The sequence below is a fragment of the Schistocerca serialis genome, chromosome 1 (assembly GCF_023864345.2).
Source record: "Schistocerca serialis cubense isolate TAMUIC-IGC-003099 chromosome 1, iqSchSeri2.2, whole genome shotgun sequence".
Taxonomy (NCBI): Eukaryota; Metazoa; Arthropoda; class Insecta; order Orthoptera; family Acrididae; genus Schistocerca; species Schistocerca serialis.
Window position 1 is genome coordinate 544,432,475 of NC_064638.1, and position 24,796 is coordinate 544,457,270.

The 24,796-nt window shown below is 40.7% G+C and overlaps 1 protein-coding gene across 1 annotated transcript in view; it reads right to left on the reverse strand.

The window, feature by feature from the left end:
• LOC126412548 (trehalase-like) overlaps positions 1–22,577 on the reverse strand; it is a 137,028-nt gene extending 114,451 nt beyond the window's left edge. Inside the window, exon 1 of the mRNA XM_050082224.1 lies at positions 21,898–22,577. Within this exon, the coding sequence (XP_049938181.1) occupies positions 21,898–22,562 (665 nt within the window). The 5' untranslated portion in view covers positions 22,563–22,577. The remainder of the gene's footprint in view (positions 1–21,897) is intronic.
• Between the last annotated feature and the right edge of the window lie 2,219 nt (positions 22,578–24,796).

Consider the following 24,796-nt stretch of genomic DNA (forward strand, 5'->3'; position numbering starts at 1 on the left):
TCGGCCATTACAGCTGGCTTCACAGCTGTATCCAGCATCTGAATACCACCCAATTCCATCTGGTTTCTAACTCTAAGGCACAAAATCAAGACCCAAATGAAGAAACCCATGTCCGCCTCTTCCCTTAATGATGCGCTGTCGAGTTTTTTGGCTACATATCAGGTGGTGCCAGTCAATGAGTGCAGTCCAACAGAAAGTTTGCATCAGTGTCAGCTGTGGGGTCTCCTGCATCCTGAGTCACATGCACCAGACCATCATGGCCCACCACATATTCCCCACTGGACTGCTGTTTGGGCCCAGTCTTTCATGTCGGTTGAGTACAGCTGACCTGTCATGCGTAGAAGTTGCCTCCACACCCTGCTGGGGCATCACTGCTGTGGTCTTCTAGTCAGGCGGAGAGGAGGATTGGGATTGGTTGTGACATTGTTCCAGGTGTGAGCTCCCACTTGCAGCAGTGTGCTTCCCTATGCCATCCCCTTCATGCACTGTGATGTCCTCCTCCACCTGCAGCCTCAGGTCCCAGTGAACATCACTCCTGTGCTTCCCGATGTAGAAACCACTGACTGTGACCAGCCATCCTCCATCCTCCTCCTCTTACTCTCCCACTTTCAGTGCACCAGTTGTTGCCTCCACCTCCACACACTTCTGCCCATTCCGCTGAGCCAGCAACAACTGCATTTTGCATTTTGGTGACTGGTCCTCTGCCTGGGTCTCCAATGCTCTCTTTGGTAATGTGCTGGAGGTCATAGCCAAAGCCTGGCCATTTCTGGCCCTGTGTGGCCTTTTCAGGGGGGAGAGATTTAGTCTCCCCCCCCCCCCCCCCCCCCACACACACACCAGCATACATCATGGTGGAGGCAGATGAGCTGGCATGGTTATCACAGCAAAATAGTGCAGACAATAGTTCAACCACTGCAGACATCACCATGAGCCTTGTGCTGCTTGCCATTCCCTTGGGCTCAGTCATCAACTATCCACACCTGCTGCATGTTGTGTTTATCCCCATGCACTTACCTAAAAAATTTTGGACTTACAACTTCCCCATCAATTAACTCACATAATGAGTATTCATTTCCTCTTGCAGGGTTCTCTTGCCCAATTTGTAGTCAGACCACCATCAGTCCATACAGTACACACTAAAGCCTGTATCCATCAAGCTTAATCTGTTCAATTTCAGTGATTTCCATGTGAAGTACTGGTAGGACTAACAAGTCTGCTGAAATCCTACCTACCTTTTCCTTTTACCTGGTTGGGTATAAGAAGTTTATTCTTTTTATTTATAAGGCTTGCTGGTATTTTGACGGAAGATACTAAATACATTTTCTTTCTACTGCCTTTGCCTTTGTCCAAGATTCTGTATTTTGTTATGCTAGGAGCTGTACAGTAAGAACTATAGGGGAAGACAGAGATTGGAATACATATAGCAATTAATTGAGAACATAGGTGTAACTGCTACACTGAGATGAAAAGACTGGAACAGGGAGGAATTTGTGGTGGGCTGCATCAACCAGTCAGAACCAATACAGAGAGAGAGAGAGAGAGAGAGAGAGAGAGAGAGAGAGAGAGAGAGAACAGGTGTTTCAACTGCAGCTATACTTACATTTATTCTACAGCTCTGTTTTTTGGGCAATACTGCTTTGCTGCAATAACGAATAGGAAAATAGGAATGCGGGTAAGCTACTACTGACAACATAGTGAACGCATTATTGTGGCCAAGATAGATACGAAGCCCACACCTACCACAATAGTACAAGTTTATATGCCAACTAGCTCTGCAGATGACGAAGAAATTGAAGAAATGTATGATGAAATAAAAGAAATTATTCAGATTGTGAAGGGAGATGAAAATTTAATAGTCATGGGTGACTGGAATTCATCAGTAGGAAAAGGGAGAGAAGGAAACGTAGTAGGTGAATATGGATTGGAGGTAAGAAACGAAAGAGGAAGCCGCCTGGTAGAATTTTGCACAGAGCACAACTTAATCATAGCTAACACTTGATTCAAGAATCATAAAAGAAGACTGTATACATGGAAGAAGCCCGGGGATACTGACAGGTTTCAGATAGATTATATAATGGTAAGACAGAGATTTAGGAACCAGGTTTTAAATTGTAAGACATTTCCAGGGGCAGATGTGGACTCTGACCACAATCTATTGGTTATGAAGTGTAGATTAAAACTGAAGAAACTGCAAAAAGGTGGGAATTTAAGGAGATGGGACCTGGATAAACTGAAAGAACCAGAGGTTGTAGAGAGTTTCAGGAAGAGCATAAGGGAACAATTGACAAGAATGGGGGAAAGAAATACACTAGAAGAAGAATGGATAGCTTTGAGGGATGAAGTAGTGAAGGCAGCAGAGGATCAAGTAGGGAAAAAGACGAGGGCTAGTAGAAACCCTTGGGTAACGGAAGAAATACTGAATTTAATTGATGAAAGGAGAAAATATAAAAATGCAGTAAATGAAGCAGGCAAAAAGGAATACAAATGTCTCAAAAATGAGATTGACAGGAAGTGCAAAATGGCTAAGCAGGGATGGCTAGAGGACAAAGGTAAGGATGTAGAGGCTTATCTCACTACGGGTAAGACAGATACAGCCTACAAGAAAATTAAAGAGACCTTTGGAGAAAAGAGAACCACTTGTATGAATATCAAGAGCTCAGATGGAAACCTAGTTCTAAGCAAAGAAGGGAAAGCAGAAAGGTGGAAAGAGTATATAGAGGGTCTATACAAGGGCGATGTACTTGAGGGCAATATTTTGGAAATGGAAGAGGATGCAGATGAAGATGAAATCGGAGATATGATACCGTGTAAAGAGTTTGACAGAGCACTGAAAGACCTGAGTTGAAACAAAGCCCCAGGAGCAGACAACATTCCATTAGAATTACTGACAGCCTTGGGAGAGCCAGTCCTGACAAAACTCTACCATCTGGTGAGCAAGATGTATGAGACAGGCGAAATACCCACAGACTTCAAGAAGAATATAATAATTCCAATCCCAAAGAAAGCAGGTGTTGACAGATGTGAAAATTACTGAACTATCAGTTTAATAAGTCACAGCTGCAAAATACTAACGCGAATTATTTACAGACAAATGTAAAAACTCATAGAAGCCGACCTCGGGGAAGATCAGTTTGGATTCCGTAGAAATATCGGAACACGTGAGGCAATACTGACCCTATGACTTATCATAGAAGCTAGATTAAGGAAAGGCAAACCTACGTTTCTAGCATTTGTAGACTTAGAGAAAGCTTTTGACAATGTTGACTGCAATACTCTCTTTCAAATTCTGAAGGTGGCAGAGGTAAAATACAGGGAGCGAAAAGCTATTTACAATTTGTATAGAAACCAGATGGCAGTTATAAGAGTCGAGGGACATGAAAGGGAAGCAGTGGTTGGGAAGGGAGTGAGACAGGGTTGTAGCCTCTCCCCAATGTTATTCAATCTCTATATTGAGCAAGCAGTGAAGGAAACAAAAGAAATATTCGGAGTAGGTATTAAAATCCATGGAGAAGAAATAAAAACTTTGAGGTTCGCCAATGACATTGTAATTCTGTCAGAGACAGCAAAGGACTTGGAAGAGCAGTTGAACGGAATGGATAGTGTCTTGAAAGGAGGATACAAGATGAACAGCAACAAAAGCAAAATGAGGATAATGGAATGTAGTCGAATTAAGTCAGGTGATGCTGAGGGAATTAGATTAGGAAATGAGACACTTAAAGTAGTAAAGGAGTTTTGCTACTTGGGGAGCAAAATAACTGATGATGGTCAAAGTAGAGAGGATATAAAACGTAGACTGACAATGGCAAGGAAAGCATTTCTGAAGAAGAGAAATTTGTTAACATCCAGTATTGATTTAAGTGTCAGGAAGTCATTTCTGAAAGTATTTGTATGGAGTGTAGCCACGTATGGAAGTGAAACATGGACGATAAATAGTTTGGACAGGAAGAGAATAGAATCTTTCGAAATGTGGTGCTACAGAAGAATGCTGAAGATTAGATGGGTAGATCACATAACTAATGAGGAAGTGTTGAATAGGATTGGGGAGAAGAGAAGTTTGTGGCACAACTTGACTAGAAGAAGGGATCGGTTGGTAGGACATGTTCTGAGGCATCAAGGGATCACCAGTTTAGTATTGGAGGGCAGTGTGGAGGGTAAAAATCGTAGAAGGAGACCAAGAGATGAATACACTAAGCAGATTCAGAAGGATGTAGGGTGCAGTAGGTACTGGGAGATGAAGAAGCTTGCACAGGATAGAGTAGCATGGAGAGCTGCATCAAACCAGTCTCAGGACTGAAGACCACAACAACAAACAACAACTGCTTTGGTTGGACTAGATACTTGATTTTTCTGGTAATTAGCTATGCAAGTAGCCTCTTGACCAAAATCAGATGCAAACCATGGTATGTTCAATGTGACCAAGTGAGAACGTGCCATCTTTTCTCTCTCCCGAGTCATTTTCCAGTCTCTCTATTAACACATTCCCCAGAATGCTTCACCCAGGGTTTTTCATATCACTAAAAAACGATCACACTATGGGGCCACGCAAAGGAACATGCATATGACTTTCTCTTCTGACAATGAAGACAATCTGAGAGGTATTGCAGTTAACAAGCTATTCTCACAGAAGGGGTCAGTATTCTGTTAAATGCAGTTCTCACAAACTTTGATACATTCATTGATGCATTATGTTTAATAACTCATATCATAAAGGAAGCCATTAGGGATATGGAATAAGCCAAGCTATATGTTAACAGACAGCAGCAGCCACTGCAGGTTATTTCTTTAAATTATACTAACAACTAATTTGATGTAATCAGTGGAAGAAATTACTAGCCCACAAGAGCACATATTGAGCTACTACCTGTTATATGCAGTGTTAAGTTTGAAGGCAAAAACATAAATACAATAATACAAACCAGTTTATACACTGTGGCCCAGGACGAATGGCCATTATTCAGGAAGATTGCAGGAATGACCATTTGAAGCAAAACAATGTGGTAAAAATGGGCTCTAAATGTATACCTTAAGAGCAATGAGCACTTTTTCATCTTTGCTGCTGTGAAACACATCTCTTCTATGGAACAGTGCTCATACTTCTTAAGGTATTATTTTAGAATCCAAATTTGCTAGACAATTTTTTTCTTGTTTTGGTCCATACTACCTCCTCCTAAAATATGGAAAGCAAAGAGCTTGCAGTAGAAGATGTCCGAAAGGACAAACACAAACTATATAATAATATATGCACCTGACAGCAAATAATGACAACTTAATGCAGATGCACACTACATGTGAACTCTTGTGGGAATCAGTTGAAGCTGTGAGCAGTGAGGATAACAAACAATGTACACTACAGGTGTAGTGTTCAACAAGTTGAGAAGCAATTATGGTAACCACTTGTGTAATGTGGAAATATTAGTTCAAGTCCTGGTCCATCAAAAATTTTCACTTGCCACAATTTGATATGTTTCAGTGCCTGGTGGCAGATGATGTCTGTGTTTCTTTTATATCACAAATGTTATCAGTTAGAGGTACATTCAGATATAACATGATCAGATGAATCCTTATGATATTGAGGGTGTGCACTTTCTTCCACTGACTCCTTCGATTATCACTAGTGTTAATCCTGTCACATTAACAATTACCGGAATTACTTACAGGTTATTAGTGCTTTATAAAGTGTATGTCCATCAGGGAAAGAAAATTTGCTTTCGAAAATGAGGTACTTTCCTCTTATGCTAATAATCTCGTGTTTTTTCTAATACTTCACACAAAGCAAGTATGTAGCATTTCTGCAATTTTGTACAGACCACGGTAAGCTGTCTATAAATTTTCAGAATTAAGGTCTGTTTAATACACACATTAGAGCTATGAATAATTTCCATGCATGAGTGGAATTATTCTGATACATTGTATGAGTGGCTAATGCAGTACTCCTTTACTTTGTTTTTGCATATCTGGAGACTTTTGATCTTCTGACTGACTTGCCACAGCAACCTGTTGCAGACTTTTGAACCAGAATTAAACTCATGGTGTATATGGAAATTAGCTTTATTTCTACTGTTGTGGTTGTGAACTGGACAATTCATCCTAAACCCACTTTTGTTATTAACCAAAAATACCATTAGGGACTGCATATACTGGCATATAAGTGCAAAAATCCCTACAACCCCTTTTCTTCAGAATAAATCATTTTTTCCTTGCCAGCATTATCCCATAATATTAGGCCATTGGACAGTACTGAGTGACAGTAAGCTAAAAACCTCATCTGCAAAACAGGGACAGGCCAAGGGTTGAACCCAATAGGACACTATATTTAACATTTCACCACTCCAAATTTAATCTTTTTTTTGTCATATCATCTGTAAAAGGGACAATTTGTTTTCTAAATTTCTATACCTACATAACTGAAGGCCTTGGCAACAGATAATACCAACAGGATGATTTTTCTTCTATGATTCTATAGTAACTGACTTTTGGATATCATACTTTGCTTTGCCACAAAAGAAGTGTTTACGTAAGGCAAATTCACATAAGCCAACCTGAACTGTAGTTAAAATGTTATTCTTGATTATATATTCTGTTCTAAACTACTTCTCAGGTTTTTTTCAAAAACGTGGTGTAAAGGGAAAAAGTTATAATGGGACCTGGGGCCAGCAATGGAGTGGCAGGATGATAGTAAGGTCATTCTGGAGTCAACAACCGTCATGCTGAGTGGGCCAACACCTCTTCTGCATCACAGCTTTCCACCTGACAAAACAACACCAGTCACCAGGAAAAATATGGTGGACCCTTACTGGTCACAACTGCCAGCCATACCTCTTTTCTAGATGGTTCAGCATGACACACAAACATTGTGACTGCAGCAAAATCAATGGAGACCAGCAGCATTTAAACCCACTCAAACCAGCCCATCAGCATTCACAGAGATGGGCAGTATATAATGCCCAGTCTGTGTCAACCATTGTCCTCCTCATCATTATGCTGTCAACATGCCACAAATGAGGGTCATCTGCCTGTCTGCTCAGCCCTGGCAGCCAACACTCTGTCAGCCATCTGGCCCTGCTCTTCAGCCTTCAAGCCAGACTCCAACTCTGGGCATGCAATTACTGCGCTGCTGGGGTGCCACAACCTATCACAAAGTACAAGGCATTGGTGATTTTGCCCCTGTTGCACCACAACTACCCAGACCATTACTGTCCAGTCAGCACACCAAGTCAGCATTGCATCGTGTAAGCAGCTTGCATCCCTGAACCTCTGATTGCTGCTACATTGGCCGAGCGGTTCTAGGCGCTACAGTCTGGAACCATGTGACTGCTCCGGCCACAGGTTTGAATCCTGCCTCGGGCATGGATGTGTGTGATGTCCTTAGGTTAGTTAGGTTTAAGTAGTTCTAAGTTCTAGGGGACTGATGACCTCAGTGCCATTTGAACCATTTGTTGCTACATCTGCCACTACAATGCAAGATTGCTATACTATTATGTTAAGAAGGAAACACAGCTGAAGGACTGCACAAACTGGATGGCTTAATTAAAGGCTACTTTGTGTTCATATTCATGCCTGGTAGTAGCCGCCAGATGGAGCCTCCTATGTGGCTGTATGATAGTCAAGTGGAGGTGCACCAGGCACTGATAAGACATCATTCAATTAACAGTCATTTATTTCTGAGAGTTTTACAATCACTCTGACTTCTTCCCAGTGCGGCTCTCCTGGTGTAGTCTGAGGTCAGTCCCACGGCCCCATCACAGGACAGTGTGGTGGTTGACATGTGTCTGTAGCCTGGCTTGGCTGTGGACGACTGTTGGAGGCTCAGCACTCTCACTGAGTGAAGCTGTGCTTACGCCCAGCCTCAAAAATCTGCATGCCCCTGTTTCTGGTTGTTGTGTTCGTGTGTAGGTGGAAGACACAGGGCAACATGTAGAACAACCCTAGAGGCAACCCCAGCATGCCACTTGTAACACAGTAAGTGTACTGCCCAGGAGTGGTGCAGCTCACAGAGTTGAAGTTCCTGTCACAGCTGGACAGCTGTGGACTCGTAGCACTAAACTCCAAGTTGGCAGCAACTAGTAACATTTTGTAATATTGACTGGGTCATTCTGCTACTTATAGAGCTGGTTTTCCAGCAGTACCAGTGATGCAGATGGAGTGGACATACTCTGAGACTGAATGGAAGAAAGGTGAGAGTTTTAGAGCAATCAATGATGTGATGCCCCTACAGGCAACTGAATGTGCTCCCATTTTCTGAGCCAGTCAGCATTCCTGGCTGACCTAATGTTAGGTTCAGTGTGTCCTTTTATGCGAAGTTTGCAGCCTGAAAGGCATTCTTGCTTCATCCCTAGGCGTAGTTACTACACACAGCCCCATTGACAGAACAGCACTGAGTCTGCTCTGCACTGTCATCAAGGCGCTGAATCAGGTGTTCCTGACTCTCTCTCCACTACAGTCTGACGCAATGAGCTCCTTACTTGTGTGTACTTTGGTTCTTCCAAGTGTTGACATTTGTCAAGCCATCACTGCATACTCAATGAACATGCTCCACCTAGCATTGTTCCAGTCGATTTCAGCAAAATTTTGTTCCTTGCTTAGTCAGTATTCAGCTGAGCAATATTCCCCCAACCTTTATAAAATTCTGTTTGAATTTTTGCACTTTGTTGTCTGATACACATTTTCTATCAATTCACCCTTCATTAGTTATTTCTGTTTTTAAATTGAAGCTAATTTTGCAAGTCATAATCCACTTAAACTATTGCACTAATTCCCAGTCATACCCTACAGCTTCTTTCTTTGCCTTTTTTAACCCAATGTTTCAGTATATCAGCTTGCACATGGTGGGATCTTCATTCACAGATGCATCTTCCGTTAATCAGAGGTGTGACCAGCAGGAATGCAGCTTGCAGAGCTGAAGTAACTCTCACAGCCAGACAGGTGTGGACTCCAAGCTGGCAGCAGCTCGTAACATTTTGTCATATTCATTGGATCATTCTGCAACTTGTAGAGCTCGTATTCCATCAGTATCAGTGATGCAGATGGAGTGGCCAGACTTTGAGAATGAGTGGAAGAAGGTGAAAGTTTTACTGCAGTTGATGACATGATGCCCCTGTTCTGGTGACTAAATGTGCTCCTGTTTCCTAAGCCTGTCAGTGTTTCTGGTTGGTCTATTGTTTAGTTTCAGAGCATTCTTTTATGCAAAAGTTAGGGCCTGAAAGGCATTCCTGCATCATCGCTACACATACCCCCGTTGTTAGAGTTGCATTGTGTCTGCTCTGCACTCTTGTCATGGTGCTGATCAGCTGTTCCTGATGCTCTCTCTCCCACAGTCAGAGGCAATGAGCTCCCTGTTTGTTTGTACTTCGGCTCTTCTGAGTGTTGGCATTGGTTACTCCATTGTTACATACACAACGGACATCCTTCACTCAGCATTGTCCCACTCAGTTTCAAAAAAATTTTATTCCTCACTTAATTACTACTTTGCTATGCAACAAATGTCTAATTCTGCTGGTTTGAAATTGCATAATATGTCTTTGTGAGGTTAAGATATAAACAGTTATTTGTTAATGATTTGTAAACACATCCATCTATCATCTGAGCTGTGTCTGCTAGGGTTAAGTTTGAGCTCTTGTTTAGTATGCTTGTTTCATCGGTAACCATTACAGGGCCATTTATGTAGGTTAAGCACACGAGTGTGGGCCCAGTACCGACCCTTGTGAGAGCCAACATTATGTTGGTCCTTTTCTGAGATTAATTTCATGCCTGTGACACAATGTATCAATGTAACACTCAGTTTTCTGTTTTGAAGGTAGGACTCCATCCATACAACAGTGATTCCATTAATGTAATGACACTTTAGTTTTTCAAGTATAATTTGGCTTTGGGAAGATCAATAAATATGCAAACAGAATGATTTTTATAATCATCTGACATAGAATGGATACTTTTTCTTGCCTAGCTCTAACACAACTTCATTTAGGATGTCTTATATTGCTTTCTCTGTGGAGAATCTATAATGGAATGAAAACAATATAATGAGAAGGATAGCTGCTACATCTACATCTACATCCATACTCCGCAAGCCACCTGACGGTGTGTGGCGGAGGGTACCTTGAGTACCTCTATCGGTTCTCCCTTCTATTCCAGTCTCGTATTGTTCGTGGAAAGAAGGATTGTCGGTATGCCTCTGTGTGGGCTCTAATCTCTCTGATTTTATCCTCATGGTCTCTTCGCGAGATATACGTAGGAGGAAGCAATATACTGCTTGACTCTTGGGTGGAGGTATGTTCTCGAAACTTTGACAAAAGCCCGTACCGAGCTACTGAGCGTCTCTCCTGCAGAGTCTTCCACTGGAGTTTATCTATCATCTACGTAATGCTTTTGTGATTACTAAATGATCCTGTAACGAAGCGCGCTGCTCTCCGTTGGATCTTCTCTATATCTTCTATCAACCCTATCTGGTACAGATCCCACACTGCTGAGCAGTATTCAAGCAGTGGGCGAACAAGCGTACTGTAACCTACTTCCTTTGTTTTCGGATTGCATTTCCTTAGGATTCTTCCAATGAATCTCAGTCTGGCATCTGCTTTACCGACGATCAACATTATATGATCATTCCATTTTAAATCACTCCTAATGCATACTCCCAGATAATTTATGGTATTAACTGCTTCCAGTTGCTGACCTGCTATTTTGTAGCTAAATGATAAAGTATCTATCTTTCTGTGTATTCGCAGCACATTACACTTGTCTACATTGAGATTCAATTGCCATTCCCTGCACCATGCGTCAATTCGCTGCAGATCCTCCTGCATTTCAGTACAATTTTCCATTGTTACAACCTCTCGATACACCACAGCATCATCTGCAAAAAGCCTCAGTGAACTTCCGATGTCATCCACAAGGTCATTTATGTATATTGTGAATAGCAACGGTCCTACGACCCTCCCCCGCGCCACACCTGAAATCACTCTTACTTCGGAAGACTTCTCTCCATTGAGAATGACATGCTGCGTCCTGTTATCTAGGAACTACTCAATCCAATCACACAATTGGTCTGATAGTCCATATGCTCTTACTTTGTTCATTAAATGACTGTGGGGAACTGTATCGAATGCCTTGCGGAAGTCAAGAAACACGGCATCTACCTGTGAACCCGTGTCTATGGCCCTCTGTGTCTCGTGGACGAATAGCGCGAGCTGGGTTTCACATGACCGTCTTTTTCAAAACCCATGCTGATTCCTACAGAGTAGATTTCTAGTCTCGAGAAAAGTCATTATACTCGAACACAATACGTGTTCCAAAATTCTACAACTGATCGACGTTAGAGATATAGGTCTATAGTTCCGCACATCTGTTCGACGTCCCTTCTTGAAAACAGGGATGACCTGTGCCCTTTTCCAATCCTTTGGAGTGCTACGCTCTTCTAGAGACCTACGGTACACCGCTGCAAGAAGCGGGGCAAGTTCCTTCGCATACTCTGTGTAAAATCGAACTGGTATCCCATCAGGTCCAGAGGCCTTTCCTCTTTTGAGCGATTTTAATTGTTTCTCTATCCCTCTCTTGTCTATTTTGATATCTACCATTTTGTCATCTGTGCGACAATCTAGAGAAGGAACTACAGTGCAGTCTTCCTCTGTGAAACAACTTTGGAAAAAGACATTTAGTATTTCGGCCTTTAGTCTGTCATCCTCTGTTTCAGTACCATTTTGGTCACAGAGTGTCTGGACATTTTGTTTTGATCCACCTACCGCTTTGACATAAGACCAAAATTTCTTAGGCTTTTCTGCCAAGTCAGTACATAGAACTTTACTTTCGAATTCATTGAACGCCTCTCGCATAGCCCTCCTCACACTACATTTCGCTTCGTGTAATTTTTGTTTGTCTGCAAGGCTTTGGCTATGTTTATGTTTGCTGTGAAGTTCCCTTTGCTTCCGCAGCAGTTTTCTAACTCGGTTGTTGTACCATGGTGGCTCTTTTCCATCTCTTACGATCTTGCTTGGCACATACTCATCTAACGCATAATGTACGATGGTTTTGAACTTTTTCCACTGATCCTCAACACTATCTGTACTTGAGACAAAACTTTTGTGTTGAGCCAACAGGTACTCTGAAATCTGCTTTTTGTCACTTTTTCTAAACAGAAAAATCTTCCTACCCTTTTTAATATTTCTATTTACGGCTGAAATCATCGATGCCGTAACCGCTTTATGATCGCTGATTCCCTGTTCTGCGTTAACTTTTTCAAATAGTTCGGGTCTGTTTGTCACCAGAAGGTCTAATATGTTATTGCCACGAGTCGGTTTTCTGTTTAACTGCTCAAGGTAGTTTTCAGATAAAGCACTTAAAAAAATTTCCCTGGATTCTTTGTCCCTGCCACCCGTTATGAACGTTTGAGTCTCCCAGTCTATATCCGGCAAATTAAAATCTCCACCCAGAACTATACATGGTGGGGAAATCTACTCGAAATATTTTCCAAATTATCCTTCAGGTGCTCAGCCACAACAGCTGCTGAGCCAGGGGGCCTATAGAGACATCCAATTACCATGTCTGAGCCTGCTTTAACCGTGACCATCACCCAAATCATTTCACATTTCGGATCTCCGTCAATTTCCTTCGATACTATTGCACTTCTTATTGCTATAAACACGCCTCCCCCTTCACTGTCCAGCCTGTCCCTGCGGTATACATTCCAATCTGAGTTTAGGATTTCATTACTGTTTACGTCTGGTTTCAGCCAACTTTCTGTCCCTAGTACTATGTGGGCATTGTGACCATTTATTAATGAGAGCAGTTCTGGGACCTTTCTATAGACGCTCCTGCAGTTTACTATTAGCACATTAATATTGTTATTCCCTGTTGCATTTTGCCTACTCCTACCTTGCCGCGTCTCAGGAGGCATCTTGTTGGGCCTAGGGAGGGGATTCTCTAACCCAAAAAACCCCCATGTGCACTCCACACGTACTCCGCTACCCTTGTAGCCGCTTCCGGCGTGTAGTCCACGCCTGACCTATTCAGGGGGACCCTACATTTCTCCACCCAATAGCGGAGGTCGAGAAATTTGCACCCCAGATCTCCGCAGAATCGTCTGAGCCTCTGGTTTAAGCCTTCCACTCGGCTCCAAACCACAGGACCGCGATCGGTTCTGGGAACGATACTACAAATAGTTAGCTCTGATTCCACCCCACGAGCGAGGCTTTCCGCCTTCACCAATTCTGCCAACCGCCTGTACGAACTGAGGATGACCTCTGAACCCAGACGGCAGGAGTCATTGGTGCCGACATGAGCAACAATTTGCAGTCGGGTGCACCCAGTGCTCTCTATTGCCGCCGGTAGGGCCTCCTCCACATCTCGGATGAGACCCCCCGGCAAGGAGACAGAGTGAACACTGGCCTTTTTCCCCGACCTTCCCACTATTTCCCTAAGGGGCTCCATCACCCACCTAACGTTGGAGCTCCCAATAACTAATAAACCCCTCCCCCCGTGTGCCTGCTCGGACCTTGCTGAAGGAGCAGCCACATGTCCATTCACAGGCAGAGCGGGCGATGCCACATGGGCAGCCTCCACATTCACCCTCCGCCTCGTGTGCCGCGAACGCCGCTGAACCCGCCACTCCCCTTGGGGAGAGGGTGGCCCAACCGCGCCCGCTACCCGCAAAGATGTCTCGACAGCAGGGACAGTGGATGAAGCATGTAACACCTGGGGTGTACCTTGCAACGCACCAGACTCCCCGCTGCCGCTAGACTCCAAGGCAGCAGCCTGAAGACGGCTGACCGCGGCCATCAACACGCTCAGCTGTTCGCGAACAGTGGCCAGCTCCTCCTGCGTCCGTACACAGCAGTCACACATCCTATCCATCCTAAGGAATCAATTTACTGAAGAGAGTTAATCAACCTTTAACTAGACTGCTAAATCACTAAAGGCGGCTGTTTATTGACTAAACTGTGGTTGCTAGCCACTTCTTGTAGAAAACAATGAAAATAGCACTACCTGTCTCTGGACTGTATTGAAAACAAACACTAGCACTACTGGCATCATGGTTGACTAAAGGGACTCTCTCTGACTGTATTCAAAACAAACACGAAATCTATGGAACTATTAATAGCACTCGACAATTAAAGCTTCCTAAAAGAAAAAACACACGCAAGAAGAAGTGACAAGTAAAAAAAATACAGTTAATACTTAAATTAAGGTAGCTTGCTGCGCAGCAGATGTGAAGCGGATGGCAGTTACGACGACACTGACACTACTGGCGCTATGGCTGACTAAAGGGACTCTCTCTGACTGTATTCAAAACAAACACGAAATCTATGGAACACTATTAATAGCACCCGACAATTAAAGCTTCCTAAAAGCAAATACACATGGAAGAAGAAGTGACAAGTAAGAAAAATACAGTTAATACTTAAATTAAGATAGGTGTCATATAGCAGAGATACTGAGTCACAGATAGGGACAACAAAGACTATTAAACAAATCTTTCAGCCAAACAGGCCTTCATCAGAATAGACACAATAGACACACACACACACACACACACACACAAGTGTGTGTGTCAGTTGCGTTTGTGTGAATGTGTGTTTATGTTGTCTGTTCTGATGAAGGCCTGTTTGACCAAAAGCTTCATCCAACAGTCTTTTTGTTGTCCCTATCAGCGACTCAGTGTTTCTGCTATATGGTGATTAGCAACTATCCTTTTCATAGTATTGCCATTATTTCTCTGTGGAGATTTCTTTATGAAAGCCAAACTGAGAGGCAGTTGAGAAGTTCTGCTATTTTAATTGAGCCAGAATTCTGCCATATACTGCTTTCACAAACACTTTTGAAAATTACAAACTGCCTGTTGACTTCTATCTCAGGTTCTTCAGCCAACAGTCATCTGATGATTTTTCTTATGTTTCGCCTGCATGAGTGGCTGGCATTATCAAAGTTTCACCCTCCTTTGCTGGTGGTGGACTGGAGCCAAGTTCACAGCTGCAGACTATGTACCAGGTGCACCAATGTCCAAGGGCTTCTCTGCCATCATTTCCGGTGTGGTTCTCTTGTCGCTACCTGCAATGGTCACTTGCTGCAGCAGGGAAAGCCAGGATCCATTTACCTTGAGGCTTTTTCCTTTTTTGTTGAAACTGTTCTCTTGTTTGTGTATTTCTATAGCTCTTCTGAACAAGCAGATGTGATAGCTCTTCTCTACAGCCAGAACTTCCATGTATATGAATTTTACTCCATGGTTGGTCTTGCACAGTGTGCTCTGCCACGGCCAATTTCTCCACCTGCTCCAACCTGCAAGTGGAGAAATCAGGCAATCTGACAAACATTTACTGAAGAACCTGAGACAGAAGCCAACACACAGTTTGTACAAGTGGCTGTGGAAGACTTAAAAATTTTGTACTTCTGAAAATACTGAATATGAGCAAAAGGTCTGTCATTAGATGTATTTTGCTTATCCTCAAATGATTTGACAGAATTGGTGTCAGGTGCCAGACTGTAAGAGGCTGTTTCAGTGAGTCTAATCAACCTGATTTCAATGGTCCACTCTTTGCCCCTGTATTTCAGCTGTTAGGAAGAATTTATTAAATTTAATAGCCAATGATTTAGCATCATCTCTATCAGTGCTACTCTCATCAAGTTCAATATCATTTGCCTTATCAAGTTTTTTCATTTCATGACCAATAATGCTTCCAATAGTCTTTGCTTTGTTTTTGGAATTTTTTTGTGTACAGTACATCTATTTTAATGACACATTGATGAATTTTGCAATACAGTTTGTACTGGTGTTGCAAGCCTTGATTACAGTTAGTCTTCTACTCTGCAAAGACTGAAACGGGCCTTTAACTCCTCTGTGACTTTCCTACCCCCACCTCCCTGCCACCTAATTTTATTAATCGCATACTTCTCCTGCTCATTTTATTTTCCTCTCCTCACCTTATATGTCTTAGGCCTTTCTCCCTCTGTGAGTTCTCCATCCTTCTTTCACAGAAATTTCCTTCTCTGTCTGCATTACTATACATATGCATGCTACTCTTCTCACATATTATTGGGCACATGACAGTGGGGTAATTACCTCCTCTATGTCATTAAATTTTATGTAATTGCATGTAAATTAAGCAGAAATTATTTCCAGTGACAGTGGAATAAGACTGGGATGTAATAAATTTAAAAAACAATATTGTAAATAACAAAAATTACATGAGTACCTGAAAGGAAAGAATTTACATATTCAGTACATTACAACCAGAAGGATGAATTGAAAGAAGAAAACAAAAAGGGAGAAAAATTGGTGAAAGTGCACTGCACATCAATGGTATTGGCATTCCATGCTGCAGTTGGTACCTGTGCATGATGAATGATTAGAAATGAACTTGACAGATGACTAGACCAGATGGAGGAGTCAATGAAGAAATAGTGTTCAATAAACATCATCACGATGTGGAGCATATGGAATTAACTGGCACCATAATGTAATATATTGTGTATGATGTTGCCACAGGAAACAAAATATTTCGTAAAATTTAAACTAGAAGTCTTACGTTCCTGCGTAACCACAACCTCAGAATTCAGGACATTTCAGAAATACCCCAGAAACTTTCCCATGGTTGTTGGGCTATACCACAGACCAGACCGTCATGACAACCAGTTTTCTTACACTCACATTCATTGGCTTCGCTAACTCATTACCAGCAGTAAAATTTCAACCTAATCTAGACCTCGGGCAAGCCATTACTACAGCCAGCTTCCCTCCACTCACATTCTTTGGCTTCACCAACTCACAACCAAACTATAACGTTAAGATACAAAACAATATCTCAAGAAATCCTGTCATATTCCTAGCAACATACAACCAAATACATACAAAAACCAGTAATCGATTCATATCTTCTGCCGAAATAAGTCATTAGATTCAGCAGTTCTCACTAGCTACTATATACTATCACCCAATAGGCTATGACCAATGGAAACAAACTGCCAAGATAAGAACACGACAGAAGTGTTGCCTACATTGTAAGTGCATTTTAATCAAAAAATTAATACTCATAAAGGCATAGTCCATATCAATTCAGGCAGGCTAGAAAAAAATCTTACGTTCATAGTCTCAGATGTTATTGAATTTAGCATATATTAAAATGAAGGACTAAGTAAGGAACATGCTATTTTTTGTTTTCTCCAAAAAAAGTTTCTGCTCCAAGATACAGCCCTCCGAAGATGACACTGCGCATACCATTTTTAAGATGTGAATATTGGAATAAATTTTAAAATGCTGTATCTCTGGAACAGTTCTAGATATTTTGTTGTTTTCTTTTATTTGAAAGATAATTGCTTTATTATTACAAAGAAATCCTCCATTTGGTCTTGACTGTCAAAGTTATTTTACTATAGCATTCTGAACTTTTTATAATTTATGGAAAAAAATTTTTTCAAACATGCCAATCCATAAAAGTTTGATTTTTTTTTTCTTTCTGATTAGTACCATGTAGTTCTACATTCCCTGAAAAGGAGAGATTCAACTTTAAGGTTTTATAAACAACTGAAATTTTTGCCATACATAAAACCTGTTTTATTACCACATTATCACATAACAGACTTATAAAAATCGAAACTTAGCCTTATTTAATATAATTTTAGTTTTGGAAGATGAGTAAGAGACTAATTTTTCAAGCATTTTAAAAGGTTCCGAAATGTATGTGAAAGGTCCAAAAACTTAAAGGTTTCAATTTATACAACTTCTGTGCACTCTGTTTTGTACTGAAATTAGCCAGTCAATTAACTAAAAATATGTTCCACTGCTTCAGTATCTTCCTTTGATGTAGAGTGATACCTTCCCGTTGAACCAATAGGAACTGAATCACTTACAATCCTCAAAACTTTGTGAACAGGAAGTGAGCACTGACGGCATTGTTGCTGTCCTTCAGCTGGAAACCTATATCCAGCAGCTGGCCCATGTGGTAGCATAAAGTTCACTACAGTTTCATATAACTCATAGCTGGTCTTTATAATCTCTGCAGTCCACCAGTCACATTCATACACACACGCCACATTCATCCCCCTTCTCGGGTTGTGAATCTGAATATTATCCTGCTGTTTCTGAGATGTTGGCGGAACGAATGAAATTTCTTCTTTCTCGCTCTTTAAAGTGCATGCAATATGAGTTTGCCCATCACTTTGAGTCCAAAAATATGTCTTCTGAATTCTTTTCACAGGAGTAGTTTGTTTGGATCATTCTTCTTTTTTCTGATCACAGAATTATTCGACTTCCTCTTTGGACAAAAGAATGAGGGCTGTGGGTGTGTAAGATGTCATGACTCTCGTAAAATCCACAGCAGTCTGAATCACAGATGTATTTGGTCGGGAAAGATTATGTCTTGTAGCATGGTGCTTCAGCAGGCCTCCTACATCATCACAAGACCCCTTCTTATGACCAGTAGCACTGAATACCCAGTTAGTTGGTACAAGCGATTCTCAATTCAAACAGTTGGTAGCGATTTTTAAAATGACTAGGAGCACTGTCAGAAATAATTATGATCTTCTCTATCTCTGTTTGCAGTTGAAGAATTTTGTGCATTGCTAGCAAAGCATGTGCTGAGTCATGTCCTGTGCCATCACTTATAACTGCAACACTTGTAGTCTTGTTTTGAAAATATGTCACTCCTGGAAAAATTGAAATCTGGTCATTACTCCAATGATACCCTTGTACTTCTTGTGGGAGAATTATAGACCAGTTATCAGCAAAATCACAGTGAAGCACTAAACATAGTTCTTCAGCCTGTACACACCGTTTCACTTCTGCAATGTGTTGTCATTGCAATTTCTTCATATGCTGGTGTGCTACTTCTTTCACTGACCATTTATCAAGTTCATCAATGAAACTGTCAAAGGCAACAGTTTTCTTAATTAGTTTATTTTTCTCCCATATCGCATATGTAACTTCTGAAAAGTTATCTTCTACATCTTCCAGGCCAAGTTTCTAAGACAGTCCTCTCTTTCCAGTGCACTCACCCCAATCATGGAACAAGAAGTCTCTCACTTTACATCACAGACTACTAACGACTCCACACAGCCAAACCAAGGTGTCATATGTCACATGCTCCAGTAAGTTCTTCGCACTTGCCACGTTCAAAATTCGCACAGTACACGCATAAACAGACATCTCTGGATGGGTGTGGAACTACCCACTTAGGTCGTAGTACATAAAATTTTGATCTTCCAATATGTGAAGTTGTATAGTTGCTTTATAAATTGCAAAAGTTTCTTTAATACTGCGAGTCATGTACCTCTTCACTTTCACAATTTTTTGACCTTCAACTGTTACAGTTACAGTGTCTTTTCAGTTGGCACTCTGTGAGAACAGTCCCATTTATCTTCCAGATAAAATGACTGCAATATTTGAACTTGAGCTGCTTCTACAGGATGACCATAACAGGGATCTGGTCTTCCAAAGACTCCTTTTACAGACCTCACATTTCTTGGTTTGTCTGCCATGTACTTTGATACTGATAGAACATGGTTCAAAATCTTTTTCTTTGAAAATGTCTCTGGATTAATAGTTACAACTTTCACCTTTTCACTGTAGGATGCACAATATTCAACAGCTGAATTGATATTTGTGAAAAATTCCTGGCAAGAGGTGCAAGAGTGCTTTGATTCATTTTCCTCTGAAGATTGAATTTCTACTTTCAAGAATGTGGTCAGTTTTGCTGTAGTGTATTCATTCATAGTTTTAGTAATTTCTCTGTGTTTCTTGATGCATAGAGCTTATGGCTTGACTTCACTGACCACGATTTATTAACAGGATTAACACCTACCTCTGTAGTTGACTGACTCAGGGTATTTAATTCTTCCTCTATTGATGCAAAATCTGCACCATTGGAGGCTTCACCTTGTTCAGATACTATCATTGTAGTTATTCTGTCAAAACATTTAGAGCACAAAAAGTCGTCACAGGAAACATCTTCACTTCAAAAGAGATTCTTCAAATGAGAACACTTATTTCCAACCTGAATAAAGTCTCAGATTTCTAAGAAGCCTCTTCAGTAAACAAATTAGCACTCAACAACTACAATAAAGTAACATGCAATGAACAACCACGTCAATGAAATTGACAAACTACAACACAGGGTAAGAAATATCTGCAACAATGAAAATGAAGAAATAACTGCAACAAAGACAATAAAAATAAACATTGTAACAAATAAATTAGTAAGAAACAACTTCTGTGAAGACATAATTACCCTTGAAAGTTAAAACAATTATTTTTTCAAATTAAACCTGTCCAACTTAAAAATGGAAGCTCTCCTTTACAGAGAATATAGTACTACATGGTACCGATCAACAGAAAAAAAATCTAACTTTTCTGGATTGGTATTTTTGCAAAAACAAATCTTTTTCTGCAAATGATAAAAATAATTCAAAAGACGACAGTAAAAGACCTTTGACAGATATGTCCAAATGGAGGATACGATTGTAATCATAAATCAATTATCTTTAAAATAAAAAAAACTCTAACAAAATATGTAGAACTGTTACAGAGATACACAGCATTTAAAAAAAAATCCCGAAATTCGCATCTTCAAAATGGTGTTGGCAGTGTCATCTTCAGAGGCCTCTATCTCAGGACAGGAATTTTATTGGAGAAAACAAAAAAAAAAAAAAAAAAAAATATGTGTCTCTTACTTACTCCTGAATTTTAATATATGCTAAACTCAATAACATCTGACACTATGAAGGTAGCCCCCCTACCTGAAGTGATACGGATTATGCCAATAACTAAATTTGTGTAAAAAAAATTACAAGTCTTACATAAATTACTGGTGCCTATTGTCGCCGATTAAAATTCATGACAAGTCCATATCAAAATCATGGGTTGCACTCGCTTTAATAAAAATCATACAGTCTGTCAACACATGACATACCATTATCGAAGTCTAGACTGTGCCCTGTTACCCAAGCTCTACAAGCACTATGGAAGGTACGTCTTCCTGCTAATGGAGGATGTCATGCATCAGATGACAGTGCCCAATATTGAGATGGCTGAGAACTTTGTTTCACTTTGGTGGCTGGATCTTGTCTTTTTACTCATAAGCCCGTCATTAGCTGTTAACTTTCTCGTTCTCCTCATGTACACCTACTGCAGCTATGAATTTACAAAGAAGTCATGTTTCAGTTTGCAGCATTAAAGGAGACGGGGATGGCAGCGTGGGGAGGGGGAAGGGGGGGGGGGGAAGAGAGAGGAATGGGAGGGATGGGAGGGAGGGAGAGAGACAGGAACAATAAAATCACAACTTTATGTGCCTGGTCATTGCCCCAGGTTTCCTCTGTTTTGTGGTTAGCTTGTCTTGTGGCAGTTTTATCTTTAATCTAACACATCAATTGTAACTATGTTTAGATAGAAAGCAACATTAAAATGAAATTCATGAGATAGTCATATCTGGCTGAGGACAAGGGTATATAAGGTAGCCAAGAGAGAGATATGGTGCATACTGCATACCCCTTAAAATGGGTATTTTCAAGCACTTCTAGAAGTTGTAACTATTATTATTTGCGTATACACAATCAGATCCTCAAAAAAGTAGCTTGCTCGAAAAAATAAATAAATAAAATAAAATGGAGAAAGTAGCGACAAGAGACTGAGGAAATAGAAAGTCATTTATCGGCGTGTGTAGGACAGGTATATGTAATAAAAACTATGGAAATACATTTAACCTTTCATTAACAGTTCAGATCCGAATGTAAAGAGCAAAGGACTTTGAGAATTTCAGAAACATACCATAGCAATTTTGCTTAGGATCTGCTTGGAGGTGAAAAACGAAATGAAAAGAACAGGAAATTAAATGATGCCAGCTGGTAAAATCATCGAATCGCGTGGGTCAAGAGAGCGAGTATTATAACTTTAGTGCGTGTACATTATAATTTGCTTCAAACCTCGCCATACGGTATTTCTTGCCTCCTTTGGTGACAGTTACAGTGCGGTTCCCAATCCAAAATGAATATTCCTTCTCAAGTGTATCTAGGTGTTCACGGAGAAAGTCAATGTCGTTGGTAGCATCCATATAGCTTTTCACCATTGGCAGCAATAATGGTGGCTGCGAGCGCCCGGTATAATAGATACGACCGCCATTAGGCACGAGTCCAAACTGACGAACCATCAGCAGGAAGTTGGCCAGGATGCCCCTAGCTGTATAATACATTTCACACTTGAGCAGTCCACGGATAATCCAGTATGAGTCCCAATAATATATTTCTCGGAAGCGGCCTCCGGGAATTATCACACCGTAAGGCATATAAATGATGGAGTACAGCTCCTGATTCTCGCGCACCAAATCAGTTATGCGTCGTCCAAGAAATTTCCAGATTCCATTCAGTTTCTTGGCGAATTCCCACAGTCGCGGATCCTTTATCTTCTTCAGAAAAACCGGCGAAGGCTTCCAGTCAGGTGGATTCCACTTTTCGAACTCGCTAGCAACCGGCTCAAAATGGTCCTTGACGAATTGTTCGAGTTCTGGTCTACTAGGACTTGCTCCACCCGTTTTATTTAAAAGCAGTTCGAAGTCTTTTGTCGTCTCTGCGTCCGACATCCTTAATTTCATGTCAACAAAAGTCTTCGAGTCCGGAAAGAGAGAATTCATTTGCACTTCATGCAGCAGTCTGCCTTGACAATATATCTGATGCGTACAAAGATAGCAGGACACGATGTGCGCCGCGGACACAATGCACAAAAGTAGCGTTACTGCCTTCCAAAACCACATTGTTGATCTCTAGTTCAAGAAGAGAAACGACAGATTGTTACTGGAAAATTTAGAAAAATGTTTGTTCTTCTTAATGACGACCCTAAATTTCACATTGCTGATACCTAAATGAAGAAAACCAGAACAACTGAAAAACTTTTTAACTTTCGCATCACAGATATTCTCCCTAGCAAAGAGTTACTGCAGTCAGATGTTAGCATGATTTTAGACAAGCTATCGAAAAAGAACGTCATGGCATTCTTAAGGTTTTATATGTACTGTACCTTCGAAGATAAATTTAATTTTACTAAACAACTAGCCCCTTTAATTACTCCATGGTACAACTTTTGATTCGCCCAAAAGAAAGGAAAGTAAATGTTTAAAGTCCGTGATCATCGATTGATTGCATCGAGAATATTTTAACTAAAAATATGTTCCACTGCTTCAGAATCTTTCTTTGATGTAGAGTGATACCTTCCTGTTGAACTAATAGGAACTGAATCACTTACAATCCTCAAAACTTTGTGAACAGGAAGTGAGCACTGACGGCATTGTTGCTGTCCTTCAGCTGGAAACCTATATCCAGCAGCAGCAGTTTTACTTATACGCACGATTCCTCTTGCCGTACTTGTCAAAGAACTGTTCGCTAAAGGTACTTGCATGCAAAACCTGTTTACTCGATCTACCTGTCCCATTGCAGTGCCCGCTGAAAAATGGACAACGGTTTAATACGGAGCATTTAGTGTAGCAGAATACTAAAGTTATTTTACCGTTTATTAGGCTTAAGCTCATTATTATGCTTTGTCTTCGTGAGACATTGCGAACATAGTGTGAAGGAACTGCCAGGCAATAAACTCAAAATGTATGGAATCATGGCTAAGAAGAAAGGTCCTCCATAATGTTGAGGAAGTCATATGTAGTAAACTAATAATGTAAACGATTTAATAATTTCATTGTTAAGTGAACTAAATGCTGTATATTATAAGCTGAATAATATACAAATGTAAATTGACACGTAAATTAAATATTTACTACTGTATTCTGCTGTAATATTACATTCTGTGAAGAAATATTTTGCACCAGACGATGTCTCACGCAACATCAATGTTGTCTTCAGACAAATAAAAGGACTTAATTTGATTTAATGTTCCATGACGACTCCCATATTTTTTGCGTTGTGTGTTCTTCTAGAAGAGAGACATGATATCTGACCGTGAAAGATGATTTACATTTAACAATAACTGCACAGAGAAAGAGCCTACATTATGTATAAATAAGAAAATACATTAATATTTGTTACCAAAGTTGGTTACTGGTTGTCGCATATATTTCTTGTACTGCATGTTTCTCGGAATGTGACAGGAGTTCTTGGGATATTGATTCGTATTCTAATGTTATAATTTGATTCAAGGCCAACTGATGTGACTGGAGGATAACGTTGTAGTGACGACCCGATCTCTACCACAGCCCAGTGATCGTTTCGAAAAATTTTGTGTGGTATTTTCGAAAGTCCAGATTTGGTGGTTACGCGGAAACCTAAGAGTACTGTTTAAATTTTACGGAATCTTCTGTTATATACGACAGCATTTTTCACAATATATTCCATTACGTCACCATACACTCCGCTTCATGATAACGTTTTCGAACGCTTTCCTCATTAGTTCCGCCACCTTGCCCGATCATGCGACGGATCGTTACATTCACTTTCGATCATGTGCACAAACAGTTACCAATAGACTTGGCCACTGTTTCTATGTTTCGATATAGAGTATCGACACGTGGAACTGTTTCAGTGCTTCGAAACGGCTGTTTCACTGTTTCAAAACAGTGGGGTTTCATTCCGTTCTGTCTCGGATAACGGGAGCAGATTCGATCTCGAGCCAGACACAGAAACTGTATCGTTGTTTCAAAATAACGCTGTTTCAGTCCACTTGTGCTTGGAATGGACTAATTGTTTCCTTGTCAAAAGTTGTCTTATTAAGCAAATGTTTAGAAAGTCATTGTCTGAGACTGAAAAACTCAGATTACAGCAATGAAGCCACTAATACAGTAACTTGAGGATGGAACCTGTACCCGCCTCTTTCAAAGATTTGCAG